Below are 26,574 nucleotides of genomic sequence, written 5' to 3' on the forward strand. Positions count from 1 at the left end.
AGTCCAATGATCCTAGGGCCTGAGAGCTTTGATAGACTGGACATATTCATGGTACTGTAGACAAATCATTTCTAGTATGTACAGCCAACTAGAAGTAGCAGTAAATAAGCAGACTTGACAGGCATAGTACTTCGAAACATTTGATTACATAGGTTTACTTTGTCCCTTATAAAAATTGCTGGATTTCTTTAGCCTGCCTCAGTATGTCGTCCTCCAACCACTTTTCACTGTATCTAGATGTACCCATAGCTGAGCCTGTACTGCTTGCTCGCAGCATCATGCTCTTGTTTTTTTCCACCACTGCCTCTGGATAAGCATATTCTTCTCTTAGGTTAAGATGTGGTATGTTAAAAAGCAGACTGTACACTCCCTAATTAATTTTACGAACAAACTAAAGTTTTGGATATGGTGAAAAGGATTATTGTTGTGAGACAAAATACATATGAACTAAAACATAAAAACTGAACAAAAATAAACAAGCTAATTAATTTTTGCTGCAGATTAAATTTAATGACATCTTTCTCAAATTTTAGACATTTTAAGACTTTTTAAGTATCTGCAGGGCCCTAGAGCCTATATTTTCCCAAGCCTACCCTGTGCACAGTAAAAAAAAAATAATAATAATCCTATAAAGAATGGTTGTACTTTAGCTGGGTCCCTGATTTACCATAACAACTTTATATAGGTTGTATCCACATGCTGAGAGGGGTCGTGTGGTACTAGATGGGCTGGTTAGGGTATTTCAGAAAATGCTCATGATCTGGGAATTCTACACATAACACTCTCTAGGCTTTACACAGAATGGTGCCCCCCCCCCCCCAAAAAAAAAAAAAACAAAAAAAAAAAATCAGAGGAGAATTGATCAGAATGAAATTAACAAATGCAACTCAATATGGTCTTATAACTTTCATTCTTTTTTTATTTTTTTTATTTTTTTGTTGTTTTTTTTTTCAAAAAAATTGCAAAGAAAATCAAGTCAGAACCACAGAGGGATTGTCTTGTTGGACCTTAATGTTTCTTTGTGTGTAAAAAAAATGTGTAGATCCAAACAAAATATTTTTATGTCTCATGGCTTTAAAGTCTTTCTGTTTATATAGGGGAAATAAATAAAAATGTATTTAAAAAAAAACAACAAATGCACAAAACTGTTGATCTATTGTTTTCTTTACTTTTCTGCAATCAATACTGTTTGTTATAATTTCTACACACTTAAAATCCCCCATATACCCTCATGTAAATTCTGTTAAGTACAGACTTGAATTAAAGCCTCAAGCTAAAAGACTCAAGACTTGACTTGGACCAGAATGACTGCAAAGCGAGTTACATCATCTTTTTCCTAAAATCCCACACATTTTTTATTAGCAAGAACACACATTAATTAATATTGATTTAAAAAAAGATTATAGAGGCGGGAAAACAAGCATTTTAGGACAAGATACTTAAATACTGTGGTAAACAGAACAGGCAATCTAAAAAAAATAAGAAGTTATAAATGTGTTGGTGTGGAGACGTCTATTCGAACATTTATTTAGGCTGCAGCTACTCCGAAAATAAAATGGTGAAAGCCATGATGATACAGCAAACAGCCACATAAGGACTTTTTCTTTCACCTAAACAAATTAGAAGACATAAAATATGAAATATAATACTTAATTTAATAATTTTAATCATCCCCCATAATGCTCTGTAGAAAATACATACCTATTCTTGCACATTTCCAGAATATCCCAAGAAACCTGTGAAAAAGTGATTTAAAAAATGTTGGCGCATGAAAAATATACACACTTCACCCTACCTGCACACACTTAAAACAACCATCAAGTAATTGCTGTAAGATAGATAATAACCCTGTAGTAAAGACTTCAGGTACATACCCTGTTTTGTTCTTGTCAAGCAGACTTGGTGCCAGAGCTCTTATGTAGGCACAGGTGCAGATAAGCAACAAGATGACTGTGAGTAAGCTCTGGAAATTAAATATCGCAGACTGCAAAAAAAAATTGTGACACATGATTATTCATTAACCACGTTTCATGGCATTCAAAAATTTCTTATGAAACAGTAGGCAAGAATTCTCATTAAATGTATACAAATGAATAAATTTAATCTGTGGCGATTTTGCTAATTTATCTAACGTTTGCTTAAGGTTACCATTAACCAAATATTAGATTATTGAATGTACGTATATCTAATTTTTCAAATTTAAATATTTAGCAAATTTTTCTAATTCATTTTAAGGTTTCTTATTATATTAGCAGACGATTTTGTTTCTTTTTCAATCATTTTAATTCAATTACATTTAAAAAAATGTTATATGTATAAATTTTATATTCCTAATGAAAAAAACTATTTAAAGCTTGAAATAGTTTAAAAAGAAAAAAAATCAGGGCCAAAAATTTTTGCTGTAGGACATACAATTTGGACGCATATAGGACAAAACATAAAATGATGTTTTTGTGTGATACAATCCCCTCCGCAATATAGCTCAAAAGAAAAGATTAAAAAAACATAATAAAGGTCACAATTCAAAAAGGTCACAATCACTTTACAAAACCAGAAAAAAAACAGCAAAATATACAATATTTAATATGTAAGCTATTTTTTGCACCTCTTAAGCAATTATCTGAGACATTCTCTCCATGCTTAAACATATTCATGTTTAAACTGGAATTGGGTGTGTTTTACACCAGATTTATTTATTTTGTAGTTAACCTTACTACTATGGCAGGGAAATCCTGAAAAAGCAGAGCTGATGGACAACAAAAAAGTTAACCAAAACTTTATTTTTGGTTAATTTTAACTAACAAATATGACAAAATAGCATGTTGCAGAAAATGTTCATGATTTAATTCAATAAGGCAGGAAGGAAGAAAGGAGGGTTGGGCAGGTCATTTTATTTATCCCAGAAGAACATGGTTCCTATCTTACATATCTACTTATTTTTACTTTTTTCAAATTAACACTGCACAAAAACCTATTGTCAATGAGACAGATCGCTGTTTGTTGTGGTGATTAACTGGGTATTGGGACCCTATTAAAAGTCACAAACCTCATGTTTCAGATCTTATAAATTTTCAGATTTCCAAAAAAAAAATTTTTTTTTCCATTTATCACTTGAAACCTATACCTTTCTCTTCAAGATGACCTAAGTTTAAATAATATTTTAAAATAAAACATCCAATACTCAATTATTGATCTTTTGTAGACACATGACTACCATGACATCATTTGCCATTGTTAACCAACATTAGGCTACTTATATTGATTATTATGTTTGAGATGTATTTCGGAACCAAAAAAAAAAAAAGCGTCAGACAAAGGTCTCTCAGCAGTTTAACTTAACGTGGGCCAATAAGGATTTTACTCTCTGGCACAATATACACACTCATATTTGTACTCTGTATGGCAAATACCCAAATGGATCTACTTTTACTCATATTCAGACTGACAAAAAGGGGCATTGGTGCATCCCTAAATAAAAATAAGAAATTAGCCAGTTAAAACAATAAAAAAAAAAATGAAATAAAAGTGGAAATATTATGCTCTGAGTTAAGTCTCCGAGGTCTCCAAATTACATGTATGTCAGTTAATGCTGCTGAAATACCCAGCACAGATGTCAGTATGCCTGAATTTCCTTCTGTTTCACTCCTTTTTTCCAAACATGCTGTTTTAATGTCTGTAGATTTGAATGAACTGCTCTGAATACAAAACTGTATTTTCCTAGTCAATCAGAATTCAGGGACTGGAATTGGGTAGGAAACAAACAGCTCTTTCTGGGCTCGGTAAGGCCCACTTATCATTAAGTTTGAGGCACACACACACACACACACACACACACACTATGGGCATCTTGAGAACAAAAATTAGCCCAATATGCATGGCTTTGGACTGTGAAACTCTATGCACACAGAGGTGGGAATCGACCCCTGGCCCTGGAGGTGCAAGGCGACAGTGCTAACCACTAAGTCAGTGACATTTAGAAAAAATTACATTTGCCAGCTAGGATAAGAAGGTTTAAAATAAACATATCATTAATAAAGATAAGTTTTTCTTTTTATGAAGAAACATATCGTTTCTCTGTTATTGAGCTGTAATTCCAAAAAGGAAACACCTTCAAATCTCTATCTTAAAGTCTAAACCCAGCGCCCTTTTAACGGTCACGTGACGCAGATATATGTGAATCTTATTTATTTAAGTTAATTCAAAGGTGCAGATTCAACTTTCAACTATTCTACCTTCACATATTATAATTTGTGTTTAACAATTCTTCTACAAAATCTGTACAATGAATTGCAGTTTGTACAGATACCGCAACAGCATACTGCACCTTCTAACGTTAATTACACCCTTTCTTCAGATTTTGCTTTAGATTGCAAGTGTCTTACGATTCATTTTGATTAATTTAAGTCTATATGACCAGAGTGCTGATATTCTCAAACCAATAAACAATCATTTAAACCAGCTTGAATTCAACATTAACGGTCACTGGTAAAGTTTTTTACGTCTGTTTTTTTTCTATAATTATAAAAACCACCTTGTAAGAATTGTAACGGAAACATTAACCTACTAGCATTTTATGAGGAAAACAAAAAAACAACAATCAATGCCTTACCATTTTGTAAGCGTTGACCAGCCACCTCACACTTCCTGTTTAAGGAGGAACTGACGCAGCTACAGAAGCCGGTAGGGCGCACTGAAAATTCACCAAAGATGCGATGTAGACGCTAACTTAGCAGCGTCGAGCTAGTTCTTAAAAAAAAAAAAAAAAAAAAAACTCGAGACGCTTTATCAGGAGGACATTTATCAGGTAGGTAATTACTGCCTAAATTTAACATGGAGAAATTTGAGCAAAGTCATTGAGCAAATTCGTTGTTATGTTAAATGCAGCAGGTTCTCAATGTGGGGGAAATGTTTATAATTTAGAACAGTTTTCACATTAAAACGTTCTGTCGTATGTCAGGAACGTTTGTGTAATATACAGTAATGCTTTTAACTCGACGTCGCAACTTGTAATTTCCAACCAGGAAAAATCTAGGAAAACATCACTTAAACATTTTGCTTTGGAGGTCTATTCGGGTAGGATTCCAAACTCCGTGAGACAGAAGGGTAAAGCGATACCAGCGCGGTAAAGACGCAGAATGGACCTTCATCATTGTCTTTATTTGACATCATCATAATTTATTCTGAATATTCTCCTGGCACCAGTTCTCTATGCTTTTAATCTTTTCCAAGACAGGTAGGGTGGAGTTGGAAGTGACATTGCAGTCATAGGTGTACTGTGAGTACAGCGGCGCTCATGACATAAACTAGGGCACTCCAGTGTTCAGCGTCAGGAAAGTTGAGACATGTTTGGGTGATTTCTGCTATTTCCGGGGATTAAAGTAGGAAGTGGGACTTCTGAAGCTGTAAATGATGGGTTTGAGCAATTCCAGTATTTCTATCTTAATTACAAATATCATTGTGAAATAACTTTGACATCAAATTTATAAATGTGTGGTCTGTATGGATTTGTGCTTGTAATCTCATGACAACAATAAAAAGAAATAACATTTTGTTATTTGTCTTTCAGGTCTTTTACAAGCCACGGTTTTAAGGGTTTAACAATTCCAGGGTTTCAAGGTTTTAACAATAACAATTAGCCATGAAGGTCACTGTTCGCGAAATATGTATAGCGTCTGAACCTGATTGCACGTACTACCTCAGGTTAGAGTGGGCTGAAGATCTGGGAGCTGGTTTTGTTGTTCTGCTCTGTGATGGTGTTTCTGCATGGAGTGGTGAAGGTATATTATTCATTTACTGATAGCGCATTAGTTGCTTTGACATAATTCCATTTCTTACATCAATTACATGCATCTATAACTTTGTGTGCTGTCATTAGTATTGGAGGAGGATGTTACCAGGGAGGCCCAGGAGATGGAGATGCCAAGGGAGAGGTATGTCAATGAACTGCAGCTGATTCTGACTGGAGAGGGACAAACCGACCAGAGCTACAGTTTTCATCTCGCACCCAAGCAATCCGGAAGTCCCATGTTACAGCTGTCCTATGAGAAAGTACAGAATGACATGTCGGTGAGTGGCATGCTTTCGAGTTATCAACATTTGAGATTTGGGTACATAACTGTTTAAGACGATTTCAGTCCTAGAACTAATATACAGTAGCAATTGCGTTAATAAAACACAATAAACATACATTTTAGAATGAAACCTTTTATTGTAAAAGTAATTCCTATAGTGTCATCACATTCTAGTGTTGGGTGTAATGCGTTACAAAGTAGAGTACTTGGATTACTTTTTTTTTATGTAACAAGTAATCTAACGCATTATGTTCGCCATTTATATATTTTTAAAAATGTTATGTTATCCAGACAATTTATGTAATCCGTGAGCCAGACAGCAGTCATTCCGTTATTTTGTGCGTGTGAAAGTCATCCTATAAGCCCTGCCCCTGATAACCCACCCCCTCTGTTATTGCTGCTCTTACACACCTATCTCACCTATGCGGTTTGACTCGTGGTGAGAAGCGGTGTTAGGCACTGGTAACCGCAAGTTACCGCCCGACGTTCTGCAAAGTTATACAAGGTCAGCGAGGACCGACGCGTGGAAAGATGAAAACGTTATCACAGCGCGAATCATGAAAAATGGAAAAAGTACTCTAACTAGTTACTTTTATCAGAATGTAACGCTGTAATGTAACAGATTACGTTTTGATGACAGTAATTTTGTAATGTAATTAGTTACTTTAAAAAGTAACGTCACCAACACAGTTCTCCAAAATGAAATACAGGCTGGATTTATACCACACATACTTAAACATTGTTTAGTCATGAGTAAGTCTTTTCATTTAACCAGTCCAGCATAATCTTTTACTCTTAATCACAATGTATAAATTTTCTACAGAAGTATGGCATCAGGATGGATCAGACAGGAGAGATAATGCATACCACATAATTTAGGTATGCTTAGTCACATAATGGTTACAACCCATATGTTCATATAACTATATATATACCGCATAATGTATGTAATGAATAGTAGTGTATATACAGTTGCCATCAGAAATCTACATACATCATTATGAACATGGTCATGGCCATATTGGGTTTTCAAATAATTTTTTTTAACTTGTCTTAAACTGTGGCAGAAAGATTTTATAAGGCGGTATCAAAAAGATTTGAGACTAGGTTTGTAACTCACCAACAGATGGCAGCATAAGGCTGTACACACATTCAAAGGAAGCGCCGACCTTCAAAAGTCTGTACATCAGGGGCTGTGCAACTGGTGCTATTCCGACCACATGCGTTACCACACCTGTTATTTTATAATGGACAACAAAGAATGAACGTAAAATGTGCTGTGTAGTATAACATTATATTCCTGCCACAATTCTGAGCGCGGGGTTTGACATTTTGAGGGCAGAGAAAGCACTCTATGCGCGTACAGTGTCCCCACTGCGCGGTCAACAGCTCGATTTTGCGTGAGCAGAGTCTTACCTGCTCGCTCAACATGTTCTCCACGCACGCGCGACTTCTCGATTCTGTGCGCGCTGGACTCTGCCTGCTTAACATTGTCCAGTGTTACAAAACTGCCACAAAACCGGTCAATCACAGACATCCACAAACTACTTCTGATTAACTGTTCCTTCTCTATCAGCTGGCAATATCGACCACATAAATAAAGGTTTATAAGTAAAGCGACCGAGTTGTCCGATTTGAATTTTGATCGATGTAGTCTAACAATAAGCTATATGGATAATTAGATAAGTAAATAAAAACACACAATGAACAAATGAAACTGGTATATACTAATACTTAATTGAATAAAAATAAATACTATAATATTTGTTTATAATATTTATAAATAAACTTTATTTACAATGCTTCCCTTGTATAATTACTTTTCATTTGTATTCTTATTATATATAATAATATAATTTTAATTTCTTAAAATAGTTTTTAAAAAATTGTAAAACTTTAGGCCCCTTAGTGCCAATTGGGCATCGTTTCAATGGCACGGGCTACCTGAGCATTGTTTCTGACCATGTCCATCCCTTTATGACCACCATGTACCCATCCTCTGATGGCTACTTCCAGCAGGATAATGCACCATGCACAAAGCTTGAATCATTTTAAATTGGTTTCTTGAACATGACAATGAGTTCACTGTACTAAAATGGCCCCCACACTCACCAGATCTCAACCCAATAGAGCATCTTTGGGATGTGGTGGAACAGGAGCTTCGTGCCCTGGATGTGCGTGCAAAGTTTATCCCTAAAAAAATACCCCAAATACTTTAGATTATCTTAAATTACACACTGCGAATAACAGTAGAATATTACATTTAGTGATTGTTGTGGTTTTCAGCGAATGCAAATAGCAGTATATTTGTGACTATTAGCTTTTTGCATTTCCACAGTTTTTTTTATAGTCCACTACAAAGTTAACTTGTAATTTACTGTGGTTTTACTTATGCATACATCATTTTGTTAAAGAAATGATTATATATATATATACTACATTTCATTTAAGGTTTAAAATGTCAAAATTAAAGATTATTAAACTCTATATGTGGCTTTTGCATTTTTAAAAGTTTATTTTTATACATAAATAATACCCTGATTTATGTTTTTTTTTTTTATATAGTTATAAGCAAAATATAAAATTTAAGAAGCGGTTAGGTTTTATCCGATTAATCGATTAATCGAAAACATAATCGCCCAACTAATCGATTATCAAAATAGTCGTTAGTTGCAGCCCTACTATCCTATCAATATGGGCCAACATTTCTAAAGAATGCTTTCAGCACCTTGTTGAATCAATGCCACGTAGAATTAAGTCAGTTCTGAAGGCGAAAGGGGGTCAAACATCGTATTAGTTATGGTGTTCCTAATAATTCTTTAGGGGAGTGTATATTAGCTAAAACACAGATCTCCCTCAAGGCTAAAAGTTTTGAGTGCATGTATGTGTGCGTGCGTGCATGTATGTGTGTGTGCATGCATGTTTGTAATGCTTTGTACTACTAATCAACAATTAAGGAACTCATCAGACCAGGCAACATTTTTCCAGTCTTCAACTGTCCAATTTTGGTGAGCTTGTGCAAATTGTAGCCTCTTTTTCTTATTTGTAGTGGAGATGAGTGGTACCCGGTGGGGTCTTTTGCTGTTGTAGCCCATCCGCCTCAAGGTTGTGCGTGTTGTGGCTTCACAAATGCTTTGCTGCATACCTCGGTTGTAACGAGTGGTTATTTCAGTCAAAGTTGCTTTTCTATCAGCTTGAATTAGTCGGCGCATTCTCCTCTAATCTCTAGCATCAACAAGGCATTTTCGCTCACAGGACTGCCGCATACTGGATGTTTTTCCCTTTTTACACCATTCTTTGTAAACCCTAGAAATGGTTGTGCGTAAAAATCCCAGTAACTAAGCAGATTGTGAAATACTCAGACCGGCCCGTCTGGCACCAACAACCCTGCCACCCTCAAAATTGCTTAAATCACCTTTCTTTCTCATTCTGACATTCAGTTTGGAGTTTAGGAGATTGTCTTGACCAGGACCACACCCCTAAATGCATTGAAGCAACTGCCATGTGATTGGTTGATTAGATAATTGCATTAATGAGAAATTGAACATGTGTTCCTAATAATCCTTTAGGTGGGTGTACATTACTCTGCAAAATATAAATGATAATACTGGTAAAAAATCTTATCACATTTAGATATTCTGGTATCAATATTTATAATACTGGCATAATTTATGATAATCATCATAATGGATTGTATGGATCATGTGATTTTCTATCAAATAAACAGTTTATTCTCTTTTTTTTGTTTCAGTTCAAGTTTGGCATGGTGGAACTACTCCCTGTGCCAGAGCCCACTAAAGTCATAAAAGAGCTTATTAGTTATGGCTTAGAGCGCAGTACTCGCCTACAAGCCAAGAAATACAGCTTGCAGAAGGAGAACCATAGACTGAGGAACGAGCAGGAACATATCACTTCAGAGTAAATCATTACTTGCATACTTCTCTTATTCTCATTCCTCTTTTTTCACACCTACCTAAACCTTTTTTTCCACAGTTACTGCACACACACACACACACACACACACAATAACCAGTTACCGGAATTGAATGTTAATTTAAGTTAAATTAGGAAACTTGCTTGAGATGTTTTTCATCATGATCAACGGTGGTACAATAGAAATGCGTTTTAATGGCATTACATAATCAAAACTTGCCTACATTAAAATGCCTCAGATCTGCAAGTGAATTAGTCTCAAACCCATTTATTGCACATTCTTACACTAGTCTCAAAACACCACACATGAATAAGTCTCGAAACACTTGTGTTAAAAGTATTGCATGCCTGCGAAAGGAGCTGCATGTACATACCGGTTTGCTCACAACTCCTCAACACTAGCTAAAGACTCCATTGAAGTCCCGTGTGGTAGGAGTAAATTATACATTTGTTTAGAAATAATAATTATGGCAGATGACGCCGATATAAAAAATAGCTTTTTGTTTAATTTAAGTTAAATTAGAAACCTTGCTTGAGACCTACACTACCGTTCAAAAGTTTTAGAACACTTGCAAATTTCTTTATTTTTGTTTAGTGATTTATTTCCTACATTCTACAAGAATACTGGGGATTTCAAAACTATAAAATAACACATATGGGATTAGGTAATTACGTAACAACAAGAAAAACAACAGTTGTTATTTTAAGACACAGAGGTCAGCCTTTCTATAATAGTTCTAAAACTTTTAAATGGTAGTGCATGTATGTGTGCATATATGTATACATACATATGTATGTGTACAAATACGTATGTGTGTTTGTATGTGTATGTGCTTGTATGTGTGTGCGTGCGTGTGTCTGTGTGTGCGTGTGTGTGTGCGCGTGAGCGTGTGTGTGCGCGTGCGTGTGTGCGCGTGAGCGTGCGTGTGTGCGCGTGAGCGTGCGTGTGTGCGCGTGAGCGTGCGTGTGTGCGCGTGAGCGTGCGTGTGTGCGCGTGAGCGTGCGTGTGTGCGCGAGCGTGTGTGCGCGCGTGCGTGCATGTATGTGTGCGTGCGTGCATGTATGTGTGCGTGCGTGCATGTGTGCGTGCGTGCATGTGTGCGTGCGTGCATGTGTGCGTGCGTGCATGTGTGCGTGCGTGCATGTTTGTGTGCGTGCATGTTTGTGTGCGTGCATGTTTGTGTGCGTGTATGTTTGTGTGCGTGTATGTGTATATACTATACGTGTGTGTGTAAAACTGTAAGCATCAATTTTTTTAGCTGATAGGTGATTATTATTATTTATTTTTTTTAGCTTTTCCTTCTTTGGCGCTTGAGGATGTTTCCGCTCCATATTCTGCTGTTTACTCTCAGGCTTAGGCTAGTAATGATTATATGTTTCATCACCAGTAATGATTCTCTTAAAGAAACTTTTACCTTCCTTAGAGTATCGTTGTTTGTGGAAATCTAAACGCTTTTGTTTATGCTCTTTCATGAGTTGTTTTAGGCAGCAGGTACACCCACTGACCACAAAAAACTATTCACTCCACAAAAAATGTAAATCACACATTTTTGCTCCCACCGAAGTTACAAATGAACTGATGTCACACGTTCAGACCTGCATAACAGTGAAATAGGGAGACCTTGAAAAGAAAGCACTGACAAGACCAACACAATAAAAAAAAAAAAACGGAGTGCAGATCATTTTGACTCCTCCTCACATATAACCTTTTACTGATACTGTTATGTCATTTTTTTAAATACAGATTTAAAAATACTTTTATATGCTATTGCTATACTGCTTTATATTTATATGAACATTTATATTAGAACATCTTGATTTTTTTTTATGTCTTGAATTTGACTGTCAGCATTCTTTTTCTGTAGAATGAAGAGGTATATCAAAGAAAAGGAGACATTGGAAAAAGAGCTGTACAATCGCTTTGTGTTGATCCTTAATGGAAAGAAGGACAAGATCCGCACTTTACAGGAGAGCATCAAACAGCTGGAGGACACTATACAAAATGAAAAATGCAGGTAATAATACATATACAGGATGATGTATTCTTTTGCAGTGCAAAATTGATGTTTAGCAATATATGAATTACAGTAACAATAGTGATGCACAGATTTATGGTCTTTGGTCGCTGATTTTTCCCTTTCTGGACTGGCATCAGCTGACAGCAAATAAAACAACATTTAGTGATTCCAGTGGCCAATGTTATTAGCTGTTGCATTAATATCCAGTGGAAGTTCTGGGAAATATCCAATAGGTGGAAACATCCAATAGTATAATGTGACTGTGATGGCGCCGCGAATGGCTGCCTCGGTGTGGACCTCTCTATCTGTCTTACCGTTTTGTTAGTTTGTCCTGTTTTTTGTTCAGGAACTGTTTTCGATTTTTCAAAGTTTTTCTGAACGTTGTAACTGGTGGAGCAGCGGCGCTGTTGAAATGCTTTAGGAAGCGCAGGTGGGGGAAGAGAGCCGGCGCACTTGTCAAGCTCCGACAGCACGGCTTTAGAACTGCACTGCCGAGTATACATCTGGTGAATCTCCGCTCTCTACCCAACAAAATGGACAAACTTTTCCTGCTCTTCAGGAAAAATAAGGACTTTTCAAACTCTGCCGCGCTGTGTTTCACGGAAACCTGGCTGAATGAAGCCATTCCGGACAACGTGCTACACCTGCCGAGCTTCCAGCTGTTTATAGCGGATCGCGACACAGAATCAACGGGGAAATCCCGAGGCGGCGGGATATGCTTTTACATCAATGAACGTTGGTGTACAAATGTGACACCTTTGAAGATGATGTACTGTCCTGATCTAGAGGCATATTTCATCAACTGCAAGCCTTTCTATTCGCCGCAGGAGTTTACCTCGTTCATTCTTGTGAGGGTGTACATCCCTCCGCAAGCGTGTGAACGCAGCATTGCAACAGCTTGCTGTTTTACATTACAGACACGGAGCAACAACACCCGGACTCCGTTATAATTATACTTGGGGATTTTAACAAAGCAAACCTCAAACGTGAACTGCCTAAATACAAACAGCACATTACATGCCCCACCAGAGACAAAAATACTTTGGATCACTGCTACACCACAATAAAGAATGCATATTGCTCCGTCCCAAGAGCAGCTTTAGGACTTTCTGACCACTGCCTGGTTCATCTTCTCTCGACCTATAGGCAAAAATCTGCTAAGCCTGTAGTAAGGACAGTAAAGAGATGGACCAGTGAAGCAGAGCAGAAATTACAGGCCTGTTTTGACTGCACTGATAGGCGTGTTTTTAAAGCTGCTGTCACCAATCATCCTACATCAGTTTCTGTGAGGACATGTGCATCGCTACCAGGACTTTTTTAATGTATAACAATGACAAACCATGGTTTACAGCAAAACTCAGACAGCTTCGTCAGGTCAAAGAGGATGCATACGGGAGTGGGGACATGATCTTGTACAACCAGGCCAGGAACACACTAACAAGGACGATCAAAGCGGCTAAGAGAGGCTACTCTGAAAAACTGGAAAATCAGTTTTCTGTAAACAACCCTGCTTCAGTGTGGAAAGGCCTGAAAACCATTACTAACTACAAGACGCCATCCCCCAACTCTGTAGGGAATCAACAACTGGTTGATGACATGAATGAGTTCTATTGTAGATTTGAAACACCCAGTCCCACACCAAACTCCTGTTCTGACCCTCTTTCTACACCACCATTATCACCTCTGACAACCACCCTCTCTTTCCCCCCTGCACTCCATGTCTGTGAAAAGGATGTTCGCCAGATCTTTCTAAAACAAAAGAGAAGGAAAGCTCCAGGCCCAGACGGCGTGACACTAGCCTGTCTGAAATCCTGTGCTGACCAGCTGGCTCCCATCTTCACACAGATCTTTAACAGATCACTGGAACAATGTGAAGTGCCTTTGTGCTATAAACGTTCCACATCATCCCCATTAAAAAAAAAACTAAGATCACAGGACTTAATGACTACAAACCAGTCGCCCTAACATCTGTGGTCATAAAGTCATTTAAAAAACTGGTGTTGGCCTATCTGAGGGACATCACAGGACCCTTACAGAACCCCCTGCAGTTTGCTTATAGAGCAAACCGTTCTGTTGATGATGCAGTTAACATGGGACTGCACTTCATCCTTCAACATCTGGACAAACCAGGGACTTATTCAATTCAATTCAATTTTATTTGTATAGCGCTTTTAATAATTGGCATTGTCCCAAAGCAGCTTTACACAATCAAAAGAATTATTTAAGTTTGTATGGAATTTGAATGTGTATGAATCAAAATGGTCAGATAGTCTCTGTTGAGCAAGCCGAGGGCGACAGTGGCAAGGAAAAACTCCCTGAGATGGTAGTAGGAAGAAACCTTGAGAGGAACCAGACTTAACAGGGAAAACATCCTCATTTGGGTGAAACAGAGAGCAGGAATTGATCTGCATTCATACTGTGTGTTATGTGGCTGGCAGTTCAGCGTAACAGTTAATTGATGTTAATATGGAGTCCAGTTAGTTATTGAAAACTCAGGTAGACTTGTATAAAGTTCCAGTCAAGTCCTCAGGGAAACGGCTGCCAACACCAGTCGAGGCCAGAACCGTCTTCTAGGTTGAGAAAACCATCCCCAGTCACGAGACGCATCCCAAAGAGACACACATGTGACGAGATCTCCAACCAGAAGCGGGGCACCAGGATGGGTCAGACAGGTCCGGAGGGCAGAGGGAGTCTGGATCACTGGCAGCTCAGGAACGTCATGTGTAGCTCGACAGAGAGAGGGAAGGAGAGAGAGGGGAAGAGAGGGAAGAGAAAGAGCAGAAGAAAGAACAGAAGAGAAGAGATAACAGTTAGGTCTGGTCACAGTCATATAATGTAAATGTATATTTACTGTAGAGTGCAAGCAGAGACTCCGGCAGGACTAACTATGACAGCATAACTAAAAGGGAGAGCCAGAAGGAAACACAGACATGAGGGCTCCCTGAGATGTAAAGCAACCGTCAACAAACCTGAGTGATCAATAAGAGTGGGGAGAAAAGCAACTAAAGATACCAGTTCAACGTAATATTCTACAACCTTGAGTCCCCCAGATCTGCTCCTTTATCTAAGGCAAACCTATTTATAAAAATGCTTGATTAAATAAATAGGTTTTTAGCCTGGACTTAAACACTGAGACTGTGTCTAAGTCCCAAACAATATTTGGAAGACTATTCCATAACTTTGGGGCTTTTTAAGAAAAAGCTCTGCCTCCAGCTGTAGATTTCATAATATGCGGTACTGATAAGCAGCCTGCATCCTTTGATCGGAGTAGGCGTGGCGGTTCTAGTAAGGGCTCTAGCTGCTGCATTCTGGACTAGCTGAAACTTGTTTATGCACCTAGTTGAACAACCAGACAGTAGGGCATTACAATAGTCCAACCTAGAGGTGATAAAAGCATGAACTAGTTTTTCTGCATCGTTTAGCGACAATATATTTCTTATCTTGGCAATATTTCTGAGGTGAAAGAATGCTATCCTGGTAATATTATTTACATGAGAGGTCTTTCACTATTGCACTTGATGGAACAAAAAGTCCATCTAAAGTTAGAGTGATTTAGAATCTTACTTCTAGCTGTACGCGGTCCTATGACTAGAACTTCTGTCTTATCAGGATTAAGCAAAAGGAAGTTAATTGGCATCCAATTTCTTATGCCCTGCACACATTGCTCAACTTTAGTAGGCTGGTTTATCTCATCAGATTTTGCTGAGACATATAACTGTGTGTCGTCAGCATACCAGTGAAAACTAATACCATGCTTATGGATTATGTTGCCCAGAGGAAGCATGTAAAGGGAAAAAAGCAGTGGGCCTAAAACTGAACCCTGTGGAACACCAAACTTCACTAGAGAACATGCAAAATAATTACCATTTAAGTCTACATACTGATACCGATCGGTCAGATAGGATCTGAGCCAGGAGAGGGCTGTACCCTTAATTCCTACTACATTTTCTAATCTGTGTAGAAGAATACTATGATCAATGGTGTCAAAAGCTGCACTGAGGTCGAGTAATACAAGCATGGTTACACAACCTTGATCAGAGGCCAATAGGAGGTCATTTATTACTTTAACAAGTGCTGTCTCTGTGCTGTGATGAGGCCTAAATCCTGACTGATACAGTTCATGTATGCCATTTCTATGTAGATATGAGCATAGCTGCTCCGCTTCTTCCTTTTCCAGAATCTTAGAGATAAAGGGAAGGTTTGATATTGGCCTGTAATTGGACAGCTGACAGGGGTCAAGGTCAGGTTTCTTAATAATCGGTTTAATAACTGCTAATTTAAAAGATTTTGGAACATACCCAATACTGAGTGAAGAATTAATTATTCTCAACAGGGGTTCTGTTATTGCTGGTACTATCTGTTTAAGAAAATGTGTCTGTACAGGATCTAATATACATGAATTTGCAGGTGAGATGAGTGAAATTAGTTCATTCTTTTTAAGTTTCGTATCTCTAATAATTTTTCTTTTAACTGGAGCTACATTATCTAAGGTATAACGGAACGTCGACTCTAAATATTCAGTTGCCTGATCGAGTTCTGTGGGGTCAGACAGTGATCTAATCAAAGTTGATAACTCGGGTTACCTAACCCTAGATTACTGATAAAACTCTGTGTAGTAGTTGATGTGAATGTACGTTTAGTACGGTAGCGCGGGGCTGTGCGTACGTTATTACTATGACACACTTGAATTGAGACAAGATAGTGATCTGATATAACTTCAGACAATAGAATTGTAAATAAATTTCTTATACTTAATCCGGGGAATATTATTAAATCTAAAGTGTGACCTGCTTTAATGAAAGTTAAAATCTCCAGCAATTAACGCCTTGTCTACAGAAACAACTAGGTTTGAGAGGAAATCTGCAAATTCACTAAGAAATTCAGAGTACGGCCCTGGAGGTCTGTAAATGACGATTAGTGGAATCGACTGAGCGGACTTAATATTTGTAGCTACACTTATGTTACTATAGAGAACTTCAAAGGAATAAAATTTTTGTCTGTGTTTTTTGTATAATAGTCAAATTATCATTGTGAATAACTGCGACGCCTTCTCCTCTTCCAGTTAGCCGAGGCTGGTGTATGTAGCTGTATCCAGGAGGACTAGCCTCATTTAGAGCTACATACTGGTCCTGTTTAATCCAGGTTTCTGTTAAGCAGAGTATATCAAACTCCTGGTCTGTGATAATTTCATTAACTATAACTGCTTTAGATGCGAGAAATCTAATATTTAACATTACATTTAGTGTGATCTGGGTTTGTGGTATCTATGTTAATTAAATTACTAAAACAGACTTTCTGGGCCTTTGTAAATTTGTGATTAGCTCGGGGAACAGACACAGTCTCAATATGATGGACCCTGAGTGACGACTCAATGCAGCTAGCAGACGGTTGGTTTAGCCTGTCTGTCTGCTCCCTGGCCTGGGCTCTGGATTGTCAACGATTAACTAGGCCTCTTCTGAGACTATGAGCTATACTACAGGAAATGAGAGGAGCACCTTTCCGAGTGGGATGGACACCGTCCCACCCTAACAGGCCAGTTTTGCCCTCAAAGGTCTTCCACTAACTGTAGCATGGGAGATGGGTGGTCTCGTAGGGTGTCTTGCATTGAAATCTGCTGCAATGACCCGGTTACTGCGTTTACCAGACATTAACACACAATTTCTATCCGTAAACTGCTAATAACTGCTTTATAAGTGGTCAGAAACTTTTAAATAACTCATGAGAGAATAATATTACGTTAAAACCAAGCACACCATTGTTTTTCTTGTGAAATTCTCGAATAAGTTTGATGTGTCACCATAGTCCCCACCCATCTTGAAAAGTTTTCCCCCTCACATATACTAATGTGCCACAAACAGGAAGTTAATATCACCAACCATTCCTATTTTTTAAGGTGTGTCCATATAAATGGCCCACCCTGTACTTTAAACTATAATAGTCAGAATGACAGTGTTGGATTCATTTTTTTTACTTTTCATTTGCAATCACCTTAATAGAATTACAACATAAAAAACATAGCAGGCCAGCAAAAGTCATGTCCCCTTCAACAAAGAATAAAAGTCCGTAAGTATTTACATAAGGAGACAGTTGGCATGAAAGTGCAGACTTTCAGCTTAAATTCAAGCGGTATAAAAAAATACGACGTTAAATGTTTATTATATTATAATTTATAAAAAGCCATCCATTTTTTGCAGGCTCAAAAGTAATCGGACAGACTATTATAATCATAGATATCAGGATTATTTTTAGTTTTTACATGCAAAAACTGCCAGAATTCAGAAAATCTTTTAACATCGCCGAATACTGTTTCCTCTCTTGAATTAAATCATTTGTATTTAAATTCACCAAGGTGTCACTTAATCGTTGACTTTGACATTAATAGCCCCTAATATTCTCATGTTGTGAAAGGGATTTTTTTTCTGAATTCTAAAGATCATCCACTTTAGATGGCTTCCATGCTTTTTTGTTTTTGTTTTTGTTCAAATTCAAATTTTTATTTATCACGTACACAGTCATACACAGTACGATATGCAGTGAAAATAAAGTTAAATGGTAAAATATACTGTACAAGTAAAAATAAAGATATATTGCAGTAAATAAAGATATACAGTGGAACGAGCTTAATTCGTTCCGGAAGCGGGCTTGTATTCCAAAACACTCGTAAACCAAATTTAATTTACCCATAGGAAATAATGGAAACTTAAATTATTTGTTCTACAGCCCAAAAAAATAAATACACAAAAATAATTAATACAAAATATAAAGTAAAAATAAAACAAATTAACCTGTACTTTACCTTAAAAAAAATTAAAAATAAATCCCGACAGATAAGGGTTTTCGTTTGTGCACGCAGGGTGTATGTGTGTAAAATGTGCACGCGCACACACACACACACACACACATTAACGGATAGACCGTTTTTAAAAATTAGCAAGGAACATTCCTAATCACACTCACGTGAGCGCATACAACAGGATCACTGCTGTAAGTAAAACAACAACAACAAAAAACAAATTAAACAGCTCCTCACCTTTGAAAACAATCGCGACAGAGAGAAGTTTGTGTGTTTATTTGGCAACCTGAGAGGAGGTGGGCTAAAGGGGGGGGTCGCTCGCGTTTACGGCCCCCTTCTCTCAGGTTGCCAAACAAACACACAAACTCTCTGCCATACACAGACACAAACACACACGCGCATTGAAAAACACTGCAGGCACTAAGACCCAGCAGGGGAGACGATAGGTCTCGGCTTTACAGCTCCCCTTCTCTCAGGTTGCCAAATAAACAAACAAACTTCTCTCTGTCGCGATTGTTTTCAAAGGTGAGGAGCTGTTTAATTTTTTTTTGTTGTTGTTTTACTTACAGCAGTAATCCTGTTAGTATGCGCTCACGTGAGTGTGACTAGGAATGTTCCTTGCAAATTTTTAAACGGTTTTAAAAATGGTCTCTCCATTAATGTGTGTGTGTGCGCGCGCACGTACATCACACACACACACACACCCAGCAGAAGAGGCGATTACCTACAATTCTGCTGCTGCAAGAGAGAAAAACCGTTGGCTCACTTGTGATGATGTAACGCTCGTTGTTAAAACAAGAAGCGCATGCGTGAAACATGATACTCGGTGCTCGTAAACTAAGACAATGCTCGTTTTTCAAGTCAAAAATTATAAAAAATTGTTGCTCGTCTTGCGAAACACTCGTAAACCGCGTTACTCGTAATCCGAGGTTCCACTGTATTGCAGTACAAAGAAATATTGTAGAAAAATAAAATTAACTAGTAAAATATACTGTGCTAAGTAAAATAAAATAAAAATATACTGTACAAATAAGAACAAAATAGATATAATATAGAAATATAAAAGAAAATAGAAATTTGTCTAAATAAGAAATGTAAAAATAGCTGAGGTGTGCAAATATGCATAAAGTGACTTCTTAAAGTGTCTTATTATTAAAGTGATTTGTGCAGTGGTCCATATTGAAAGTATAAGTATATAGTGCAAAAAGTGTGCATGAATGTGTCCATAGTGGCCATGAATGCCCAGTCAGTGCTGGTTGTAAAAGAGATGATATTAGTCCTGTATTGTGTTGTGGTTGAGAGACCTTATGGCCTGCGGGAAGAAGCTCCTCCTCAATCTCTCTGTATTGGTCTTCAGGGAGCGAAATCGCTTCTTCACAATCAGCTCTTTTGTCTTGCTGACGTTCAGGAGGAGATTGTACCTCAGGCACCATTTCTCCAGATTTCCAATCTCCTCTAGGTAGGCCTAGACCTACAACAGTGTCGTCAGCAAACTTGATGACGGCGGTGGAGTTGGTAGTGGCCACGCAGTCAAATGTGTACAAAGAGTACAGCAGGGGGCTCAGAACACAGCCCTGGGGGGCTCCAGTGCTGAGAGTGAGTGAGGCTGAGACATGTCCACCCATCCTTACTGCCTGTGGTCTGCCAGTTAGGAAGTTGGAGATCCACTGACACATTGATGAGCTGAGTCCCAGGTGCTCCAGCTTGGTGGTGAGTGTGGAGGGAATTATGGTATTAAATGCAGAGCTGTAGTCGATGAAGAGCATTTTAACATAATTCCCTTTCCTAGTGTCCAGGTGAGTGAGTGATGTGTGGAGGAGGTGAGAGATGGCATCATCAGTAGAACGGTTTGGGCGGTATGCAAACTATAGTGGGTCGAGTGTGTCCGGTAGTGAAGAAATTATGAAGTTTCTGACCAGGCGTTCAAAGCACTTCATCAGTACTGAGGTGAGGGCTACAAGGGCGATAGTCATTAAGAGAAGCAGGTTGAGGTTTCTTTGGGACAGGAACAATGATGGACTCTTTGAAGCATGTGGGGATCACCGACTGAGATAAAAAGAGGTTGAAGGTGCTAGCTGGTCTGCGCAGGCTCTGAGAATACGACCTTGTTGCTGAGCTCACCAGTGCATTCCTTCATTATTAGAACTTGCCAGAGTGTTGAAACTCCTAAAGTTTCTGCTGTCTTTCTGATATATTTTTAGCTTATGGATGGCCTCCTTTTTGCATTGCTACTTCCTTGGACTACATATGGAAAGTTTCCATGAACACCAGATCTAAATCAAACAATCAATACCAGACTATTTACTTACTTAAGTTATTATGAAATAACTAAAACAGGTCACATCTGGACTAGTAGCACTACCAGCTACTGTAGTTGTCACTTCACTTTACTGTTTACTATATATAACGATCAGTGTCGCAAAGCAGCTTTACAGAATCGAAAGTAAATGAGAGAAACTTTCCATGTAGATGATTTATTACTAAGTTGTCCAGTTAATTTATTAGTTTTCCAGTTTTCTTTTGAGCCTGTCAAAATGAGGGCCATCTTTTTTTAATGGCTGGAATTTATTATTGGTCAATGCTATATTGTTTAAACTGAAAAATTGGACTTTTATCACACTTTGATTGCATTATTTCATTATCCATTGTGGTTTTGTAAGTCTTGGGGAGGGCCCTCTCAGTGTTTAACTTAAACATTGTGTCTGATCCAGCTATTATTCAAACACTATTAATATGCTTTTTTTGTCCAGTGGATATTAAAACAATGATTTTTCATCAAAGGACAATAGATACTGGTATTGTGGCTGTTAAATTGCTGACTTGGTTATATCTCATTTAAATAGTGCAGTCATCCATTTACCATGATATGTTTTTTATTTATTGATTTTATTTCCTCCTCCTAGACGAAAGAAAGGGGTGGACTCTCGTGGAGGACAAGAGCATAGAGATGATGAACTTGAAAAGAGTGACTATGGAAGTACCACAGATGAGGAGGGCAATGATCATCCAACTTCTCAGAATTTTAAGCCTAGCAGTCAAGGTTGGTTAAAATTACATTTCATAGTTTATAGTGCTCAGTGTATAAACTCCCTTTTAGCCATAAAATTAAGACAACCAGTGTATCGGTCCTCCTTGAGTCGCCAAAACAGGTCTGACTCATTAAAACATAGACTCCTTAAAGCCGCTGAAGGTGTGCTGTGGTATGTGTCACCAAGACATTAGCAGAAGATGCTTTAAATCCTGTAAGATGCAAGGACCTCCTTAGATCGGACTTGTACGGTACCTTGAATTCTTTTAAGGTTTAAAAAACAAACTACACAGCTGGATGGCTGGTATCCAATGTTGATGGCTCCAGGAAGGACTGTACTGACAAAGATAGTCTGATGCTCTGGGCAAAGTCCTGCTAAGAAATAAAGCCTTTTTTTATTTAGCAGGATAATGCTCCTTGAATGGGTTGAAAAACATGTAAAAAAAAAAAAAAACAAGGTGATGACTTGGCGTCTAATTTTACCACATCTCAGATTGAATATGGGATGTGCTGGACTAACATGTCTGATCCATAAATGCCCCATGTTGTAGCTTACATGACTTAGGATCAGCTAACCCCTTGGTGCCAGATGAACTACAGAACACTTTTGGAGATGTTGGTTCACAGTTGTATTTGTGATACGGGAGGGACTGACACAATATTAGGGAAGTGACTTTATTGTTATTGCTTATTGGTGTGTGTATACAGCTGAAGTCAGAGACACCTAGGCTAAAGTCATAAAAAAAAATGTATGCCGCACTACAGATTTAACATTAACATGTAACATAACATGTTCCAACAATTGTTTACATCACTTATTATTTATTATATCAATAACAATTCCAATGGGTCAGAAATTTAGAGCCATTAGGTGACCGGGCCACTTCAATGACCTCAATGGTCTCAATACTTTTGTCCACACACACACGCACACACACTAAACAATAAAGTTAAATTGTGAAACCTATAATGTTTTGCACTGTTTATTAAAAGACACAAGAGTAATCAAAGTTCATTTTTATGAATTGCTTTTTGGAAGTGTTGGCAAGTAACCCAATGGATGACAGTCTCAATGACATTGCGGATGTGGCACCAAGCCGCAAAAGACGTCTGCGTGGTAGTCAACCCGTGGAGTCCCAAACAAAAAGACCAGCTTGGGAGCAGGGCCAAACCTTAAGGTAAGATAGCAGCTTGTTGTGTGAAATATGCACCAAAGACTGTTGGAGAAATGATACAGTATAATAAATGGTAATAGTCGGTCAATAAAATAAAATGCCAAAATATATCAACCTGCTGCACTGAATGGATCCATAACCAAATCATAGTGAGCACTGTTGTTTAGGAAGTATTTTTTTTTTAAATAATCCTCTCAAGGAAGAGGTGTGTGCTCAAGGCGACCGTGCTAACCACTAACTACCATGCCACCATGTGTTGTGCTATATATTTTATGTATACCTTTGTCACATTTGCTCCTTTATATTTTAATATGGAAACTAATCTAATAATTCTTTACAATGAGTATGTGGATAGGCGTGCAATTTTTAACTGTTCATAATTGTTAACAATAACCTTTAAACTGTTTTTATCAAAGAAAATGAAACCCTGATACAGCAAGGGTTCAGCCAAAAATTAGTATCTTTTAAGTATTGTGATGGTGTTTACTAACTGTATTTACAGGATTGGTCCTCCTAAAGAAGCCAAAGTAGAAGAGAGTAAAGTTCCATTTCAGCAGTCTAAACAAGTCAGTCCAGATCCTGATGACCTGTTTGAAGACATCTAACTGCCTTCCATGTTTGACACATTTGTATTTAACTGCACATAATTATGTAAAAATGAATTTATATATATTAAATGTTTGTTTTAATTTAAATAATTTGGCCAAAAAATATTTCTTTTGTATACCCTACTTATTTTTATTATACATGTCAGTTTAATCTTAATTCTATTACTTTTATTTTATAACATGACTCAAACCATGTGAATAGTATTAGTACCTACTGGACCCAACATATATTTTTTTTCTAAGTTCTCACGTATTCTCTTTTTGCTTACTGACAAAGCTAAATTATGTGTTTTAATTTAAAGTTTACTTTGGTGTTATTCTTTTGGCATTGATACTAAGACTAATACAATAGAAATTCTAGATGCATGTCTACATACAGTATGTGCAATGGTCTTGAGCCACCCCTCAATTCTTCATATTAAATTAAATTACATGAAATGGGAACAAATGTTTTACTGTGACAGGCTTCAAAGTACTTAAAGATACTGTGTAAAAATTAGTTGTTTATGTAACAACCTCTGCAACCACCTCTCTAACAAACATTTTAGCATCACCAGTTTACTAATCACTGGCCTGATCATCCGTCATCATTTGCACCTGTTTCTCACTGGTTCATGCCTTAAATTAAATCTGAACACATAGCTGGGCAGGTTAGCCAAACAATCATTTAGTTTGTGGTATAAGCATCAAATGTGGCATGAATGTAGCTTAGGGTCTCTTCTTTCAGAAAAGCCCATTAGCCACCCGAAAATTTTTAAATGGTGGCCATTTTTCAAGGTGTTTAATTAATTTATTTTTTTGTCAATGTTGGATAATTCAAATTATCAGTGTAAATTTACTATCAAAAATACTAAGAACAGATTCAAAAATCATGCCTAAATAATAATAATAATCACATTAAAGCAATTTTTAAAAATAAAAACAAATAAAAGTTGTTTTTAGAGGAGTATTTCATTATAAAATTAGCCACTGAAAAAATGTTCCATATTCATAACTAGGATGTGTGCACAACCAGGGCACACTGGTGACATCATTGCTATGAAACTTAGCATTCAGTGTTGACTATGTAGTGTTACTTACTGTAGTCAATTAACTGTATTTGCAGCATAATGTGCCAAATGCTATCTAATCAGCCCTGTAAATATCTCAGCTAGTAGTTGTAGTATTAACTATACTACTTTACTAATATTAAATGTAGTATTATGGCTAGATAGCCTGTTGTGGCAAATTTTGTAAACTGCACCAATTTTCTGAACACAAACCCAACAACTACTTGAGTACTGAAAGAGCAAAAAAGTTTATTGCAACCAAACGTTAATAGACAGCACTGGACTGGCCAGCCAGAAGACAACAGACACCCCATGAAAATTCAGCGAGCTTTCCTCACTTACCCAATTTTACATGGTTTACAGTATATACCTTTACTTAGCAATTACATAATTGTTTGATCCTCCTTAAGTCAAGAAACTACTTAATAATTATGAGACGTAAGCTAATTTTGCTCAGGTCAGATTGATGTGGCACCTCCTCATTACGAAATTTTCCCCTCTTATCTCTTAAAGATCTTGTTTTAATTTTTCCCATTTTTGGAGAAAGTTTGGTTTGTTCCTGTTTTCTTAACCAGACTATTGAAGACTTGGGTTTTCGTCTGAGAAAGTTTTAAGCTTTTGCTAAGATGCATTATAATCTGGTTATTATTTTTCTATTCCTATTCAAGAACTTTTCTTAAAGTTATTGAAATAATTTATTGGTTTATTTTTAGTTTTATTGTAGTTTATTTATTTATTCTTTTTATGATCTGAAGATTATAATGAATAATTATTGGACTTAAGTACAGTTAGGGTTAATATGATAAATTTTTTTAAAGCTTGATTGCATTAGATTATATAATTTTAAATATTATTATTGCTTAATTAATATTTTTTCCCTATTTAAAAGACTGATCATTAATATTTTGATTCATAAAATAATCCTATTCTTTTTAAATCATAATTTGATTATTAATCCATATGATTTTAAACATTGCCATCTGATAATATACGTATACATTATGGATTAGAAATTATAGTTATATTAATTAATTAATATTTAAAAAGTTACAACCTTTATTGATCAATTTTAGTTATGTAGTTTAATATAACGTGTAGTAAGGGATAGTAATTGATTTGATTATTAACCATTGATCCCATTGTTTTTTAGCTTTAAAACGGGAGGTCTGGCCATCTGTGCTCTGTGTCCAGAAAAAACGGAAATAAAAGTTATTTCTTTTAACTTTTCCTAAGCGTCTCTGTTAATCTTATTTTGGCAAAGAACTTTTTGGACTTTTCATTACGTTCTGCCTGCTTTTAAGATTATTGTTTTTTTGTATTGATTATTGTGTATTATTATTATTGTTATTTCTTGCTCTCTGTGTGTACGGGTTGTTCTTTTGTCACACTTCGCATACTTTTCTGCTTAATTATCGTTAGTTATGAGTAAACAGCTATAAAACGAAATAAAAAGGAGTAAATTTTATTAGTATTACTATTTTTCCTAGTACAGTGGAACCTCGGATTACAAGCATAATTTGTTCCAGAACGGGCTCGTATTCCAAAACACTCGTAAACCAAATTTAATTTTCCCATGAGAAATATTGGAAACTCAAATTATTCCTTCTACAACCCAAAAAAATAAATACATAAAAATAAAACAAATGAACCTGCACTGTACCTTAAAAAAAAAAGTTAAAATAAATCCAGACAGGTAAGTGTTACCGTTTGTGCATGCAAATTACAGACACACACACTCTGACTTGCACAGAAACTCTGCTCTGTCGCGAATTTTTTTAAAGGTAAAGTGCACACACACACACACACATTAACAGAGAGACTGTTTTATCTGAAAAATTTGCAAGAAACATTGGTAGTCACACTCGCGTGAGCGCATACTAACGGAATCACTGCTGTAAA

General features: G+C 37.0%; 2 protein-coding genes across 2 annotated transcripts; one reads left to right on the forward strand and one right to left on the reverse strand.

Moving 5' to 3' along the window:
- Positions 1-956: 956 nt before the first annotated feature.
- Positions 957-4,696, reverse strand: tmem167a (transmembrane protein 167A). Its single transcript, XM_053515809.1, has 4 exons — positions 4,610-4,696; positions 1,875-1,984; positions 1,702-1,736; positions 957-1,610 (listed from the first exon to the last, which is right to left on the reverse strand). Exons 1-4 carry the CDS (start codon positions 4,610-4,612, stop codon positions 1,540-1,542), a joined length of 219 nt encoding a protein of 72 aa, XP_053371784.1. The 5' UTR covers positions 4,613-4,696; the 3' UTR covers positions 957-1,539.
- On the forward strand, positions 4,664-25,901 carry xrcc4 (X-ray repair complementing defective repair in Chinese hamster cells 4). Its single transcript, XM_053515807.1, has 8 exons — positions 4,664-4,804; positions 5,567-5,777; positions 5,876-6,066; positions 9,823-9,989; positions 11,870-12,019; positions 21,719-21,855; positions 22,883-23,021; positions 23,521-25,901. Exons 2-8 carry the CDS (start codon positions 5,639-5,641, stop codon positions 23,621-23,623), a joined length of 1,026 nt encoding a protein of 341 aa, XP_053371782.1. The 5' UTR covers positions 4,664-4,804; positions 5,567-5,638; the 3' UTR covers positions 23,624-25,901.
- The last annotated feature ends 673 nt before the right edge of the window (positions 25,902-26,574 follow it).

This window comes from Clarias gariepinus, chromosome 17 (genome assembly GCF_024256425.1).
Source record: "Clarias gariepinus isolate MV-2021 ecotype Netherlands chromosome 17, CGAR_prim_01v2, whole genome shotgun sequence".
In the NCBI taxonomy this organism is placed as follows: Eukaryota; Metazoa; Chordata; class Actinopteri; order Siluriformes; family Clariidae; genus Clarias; species Clarias gariepinus.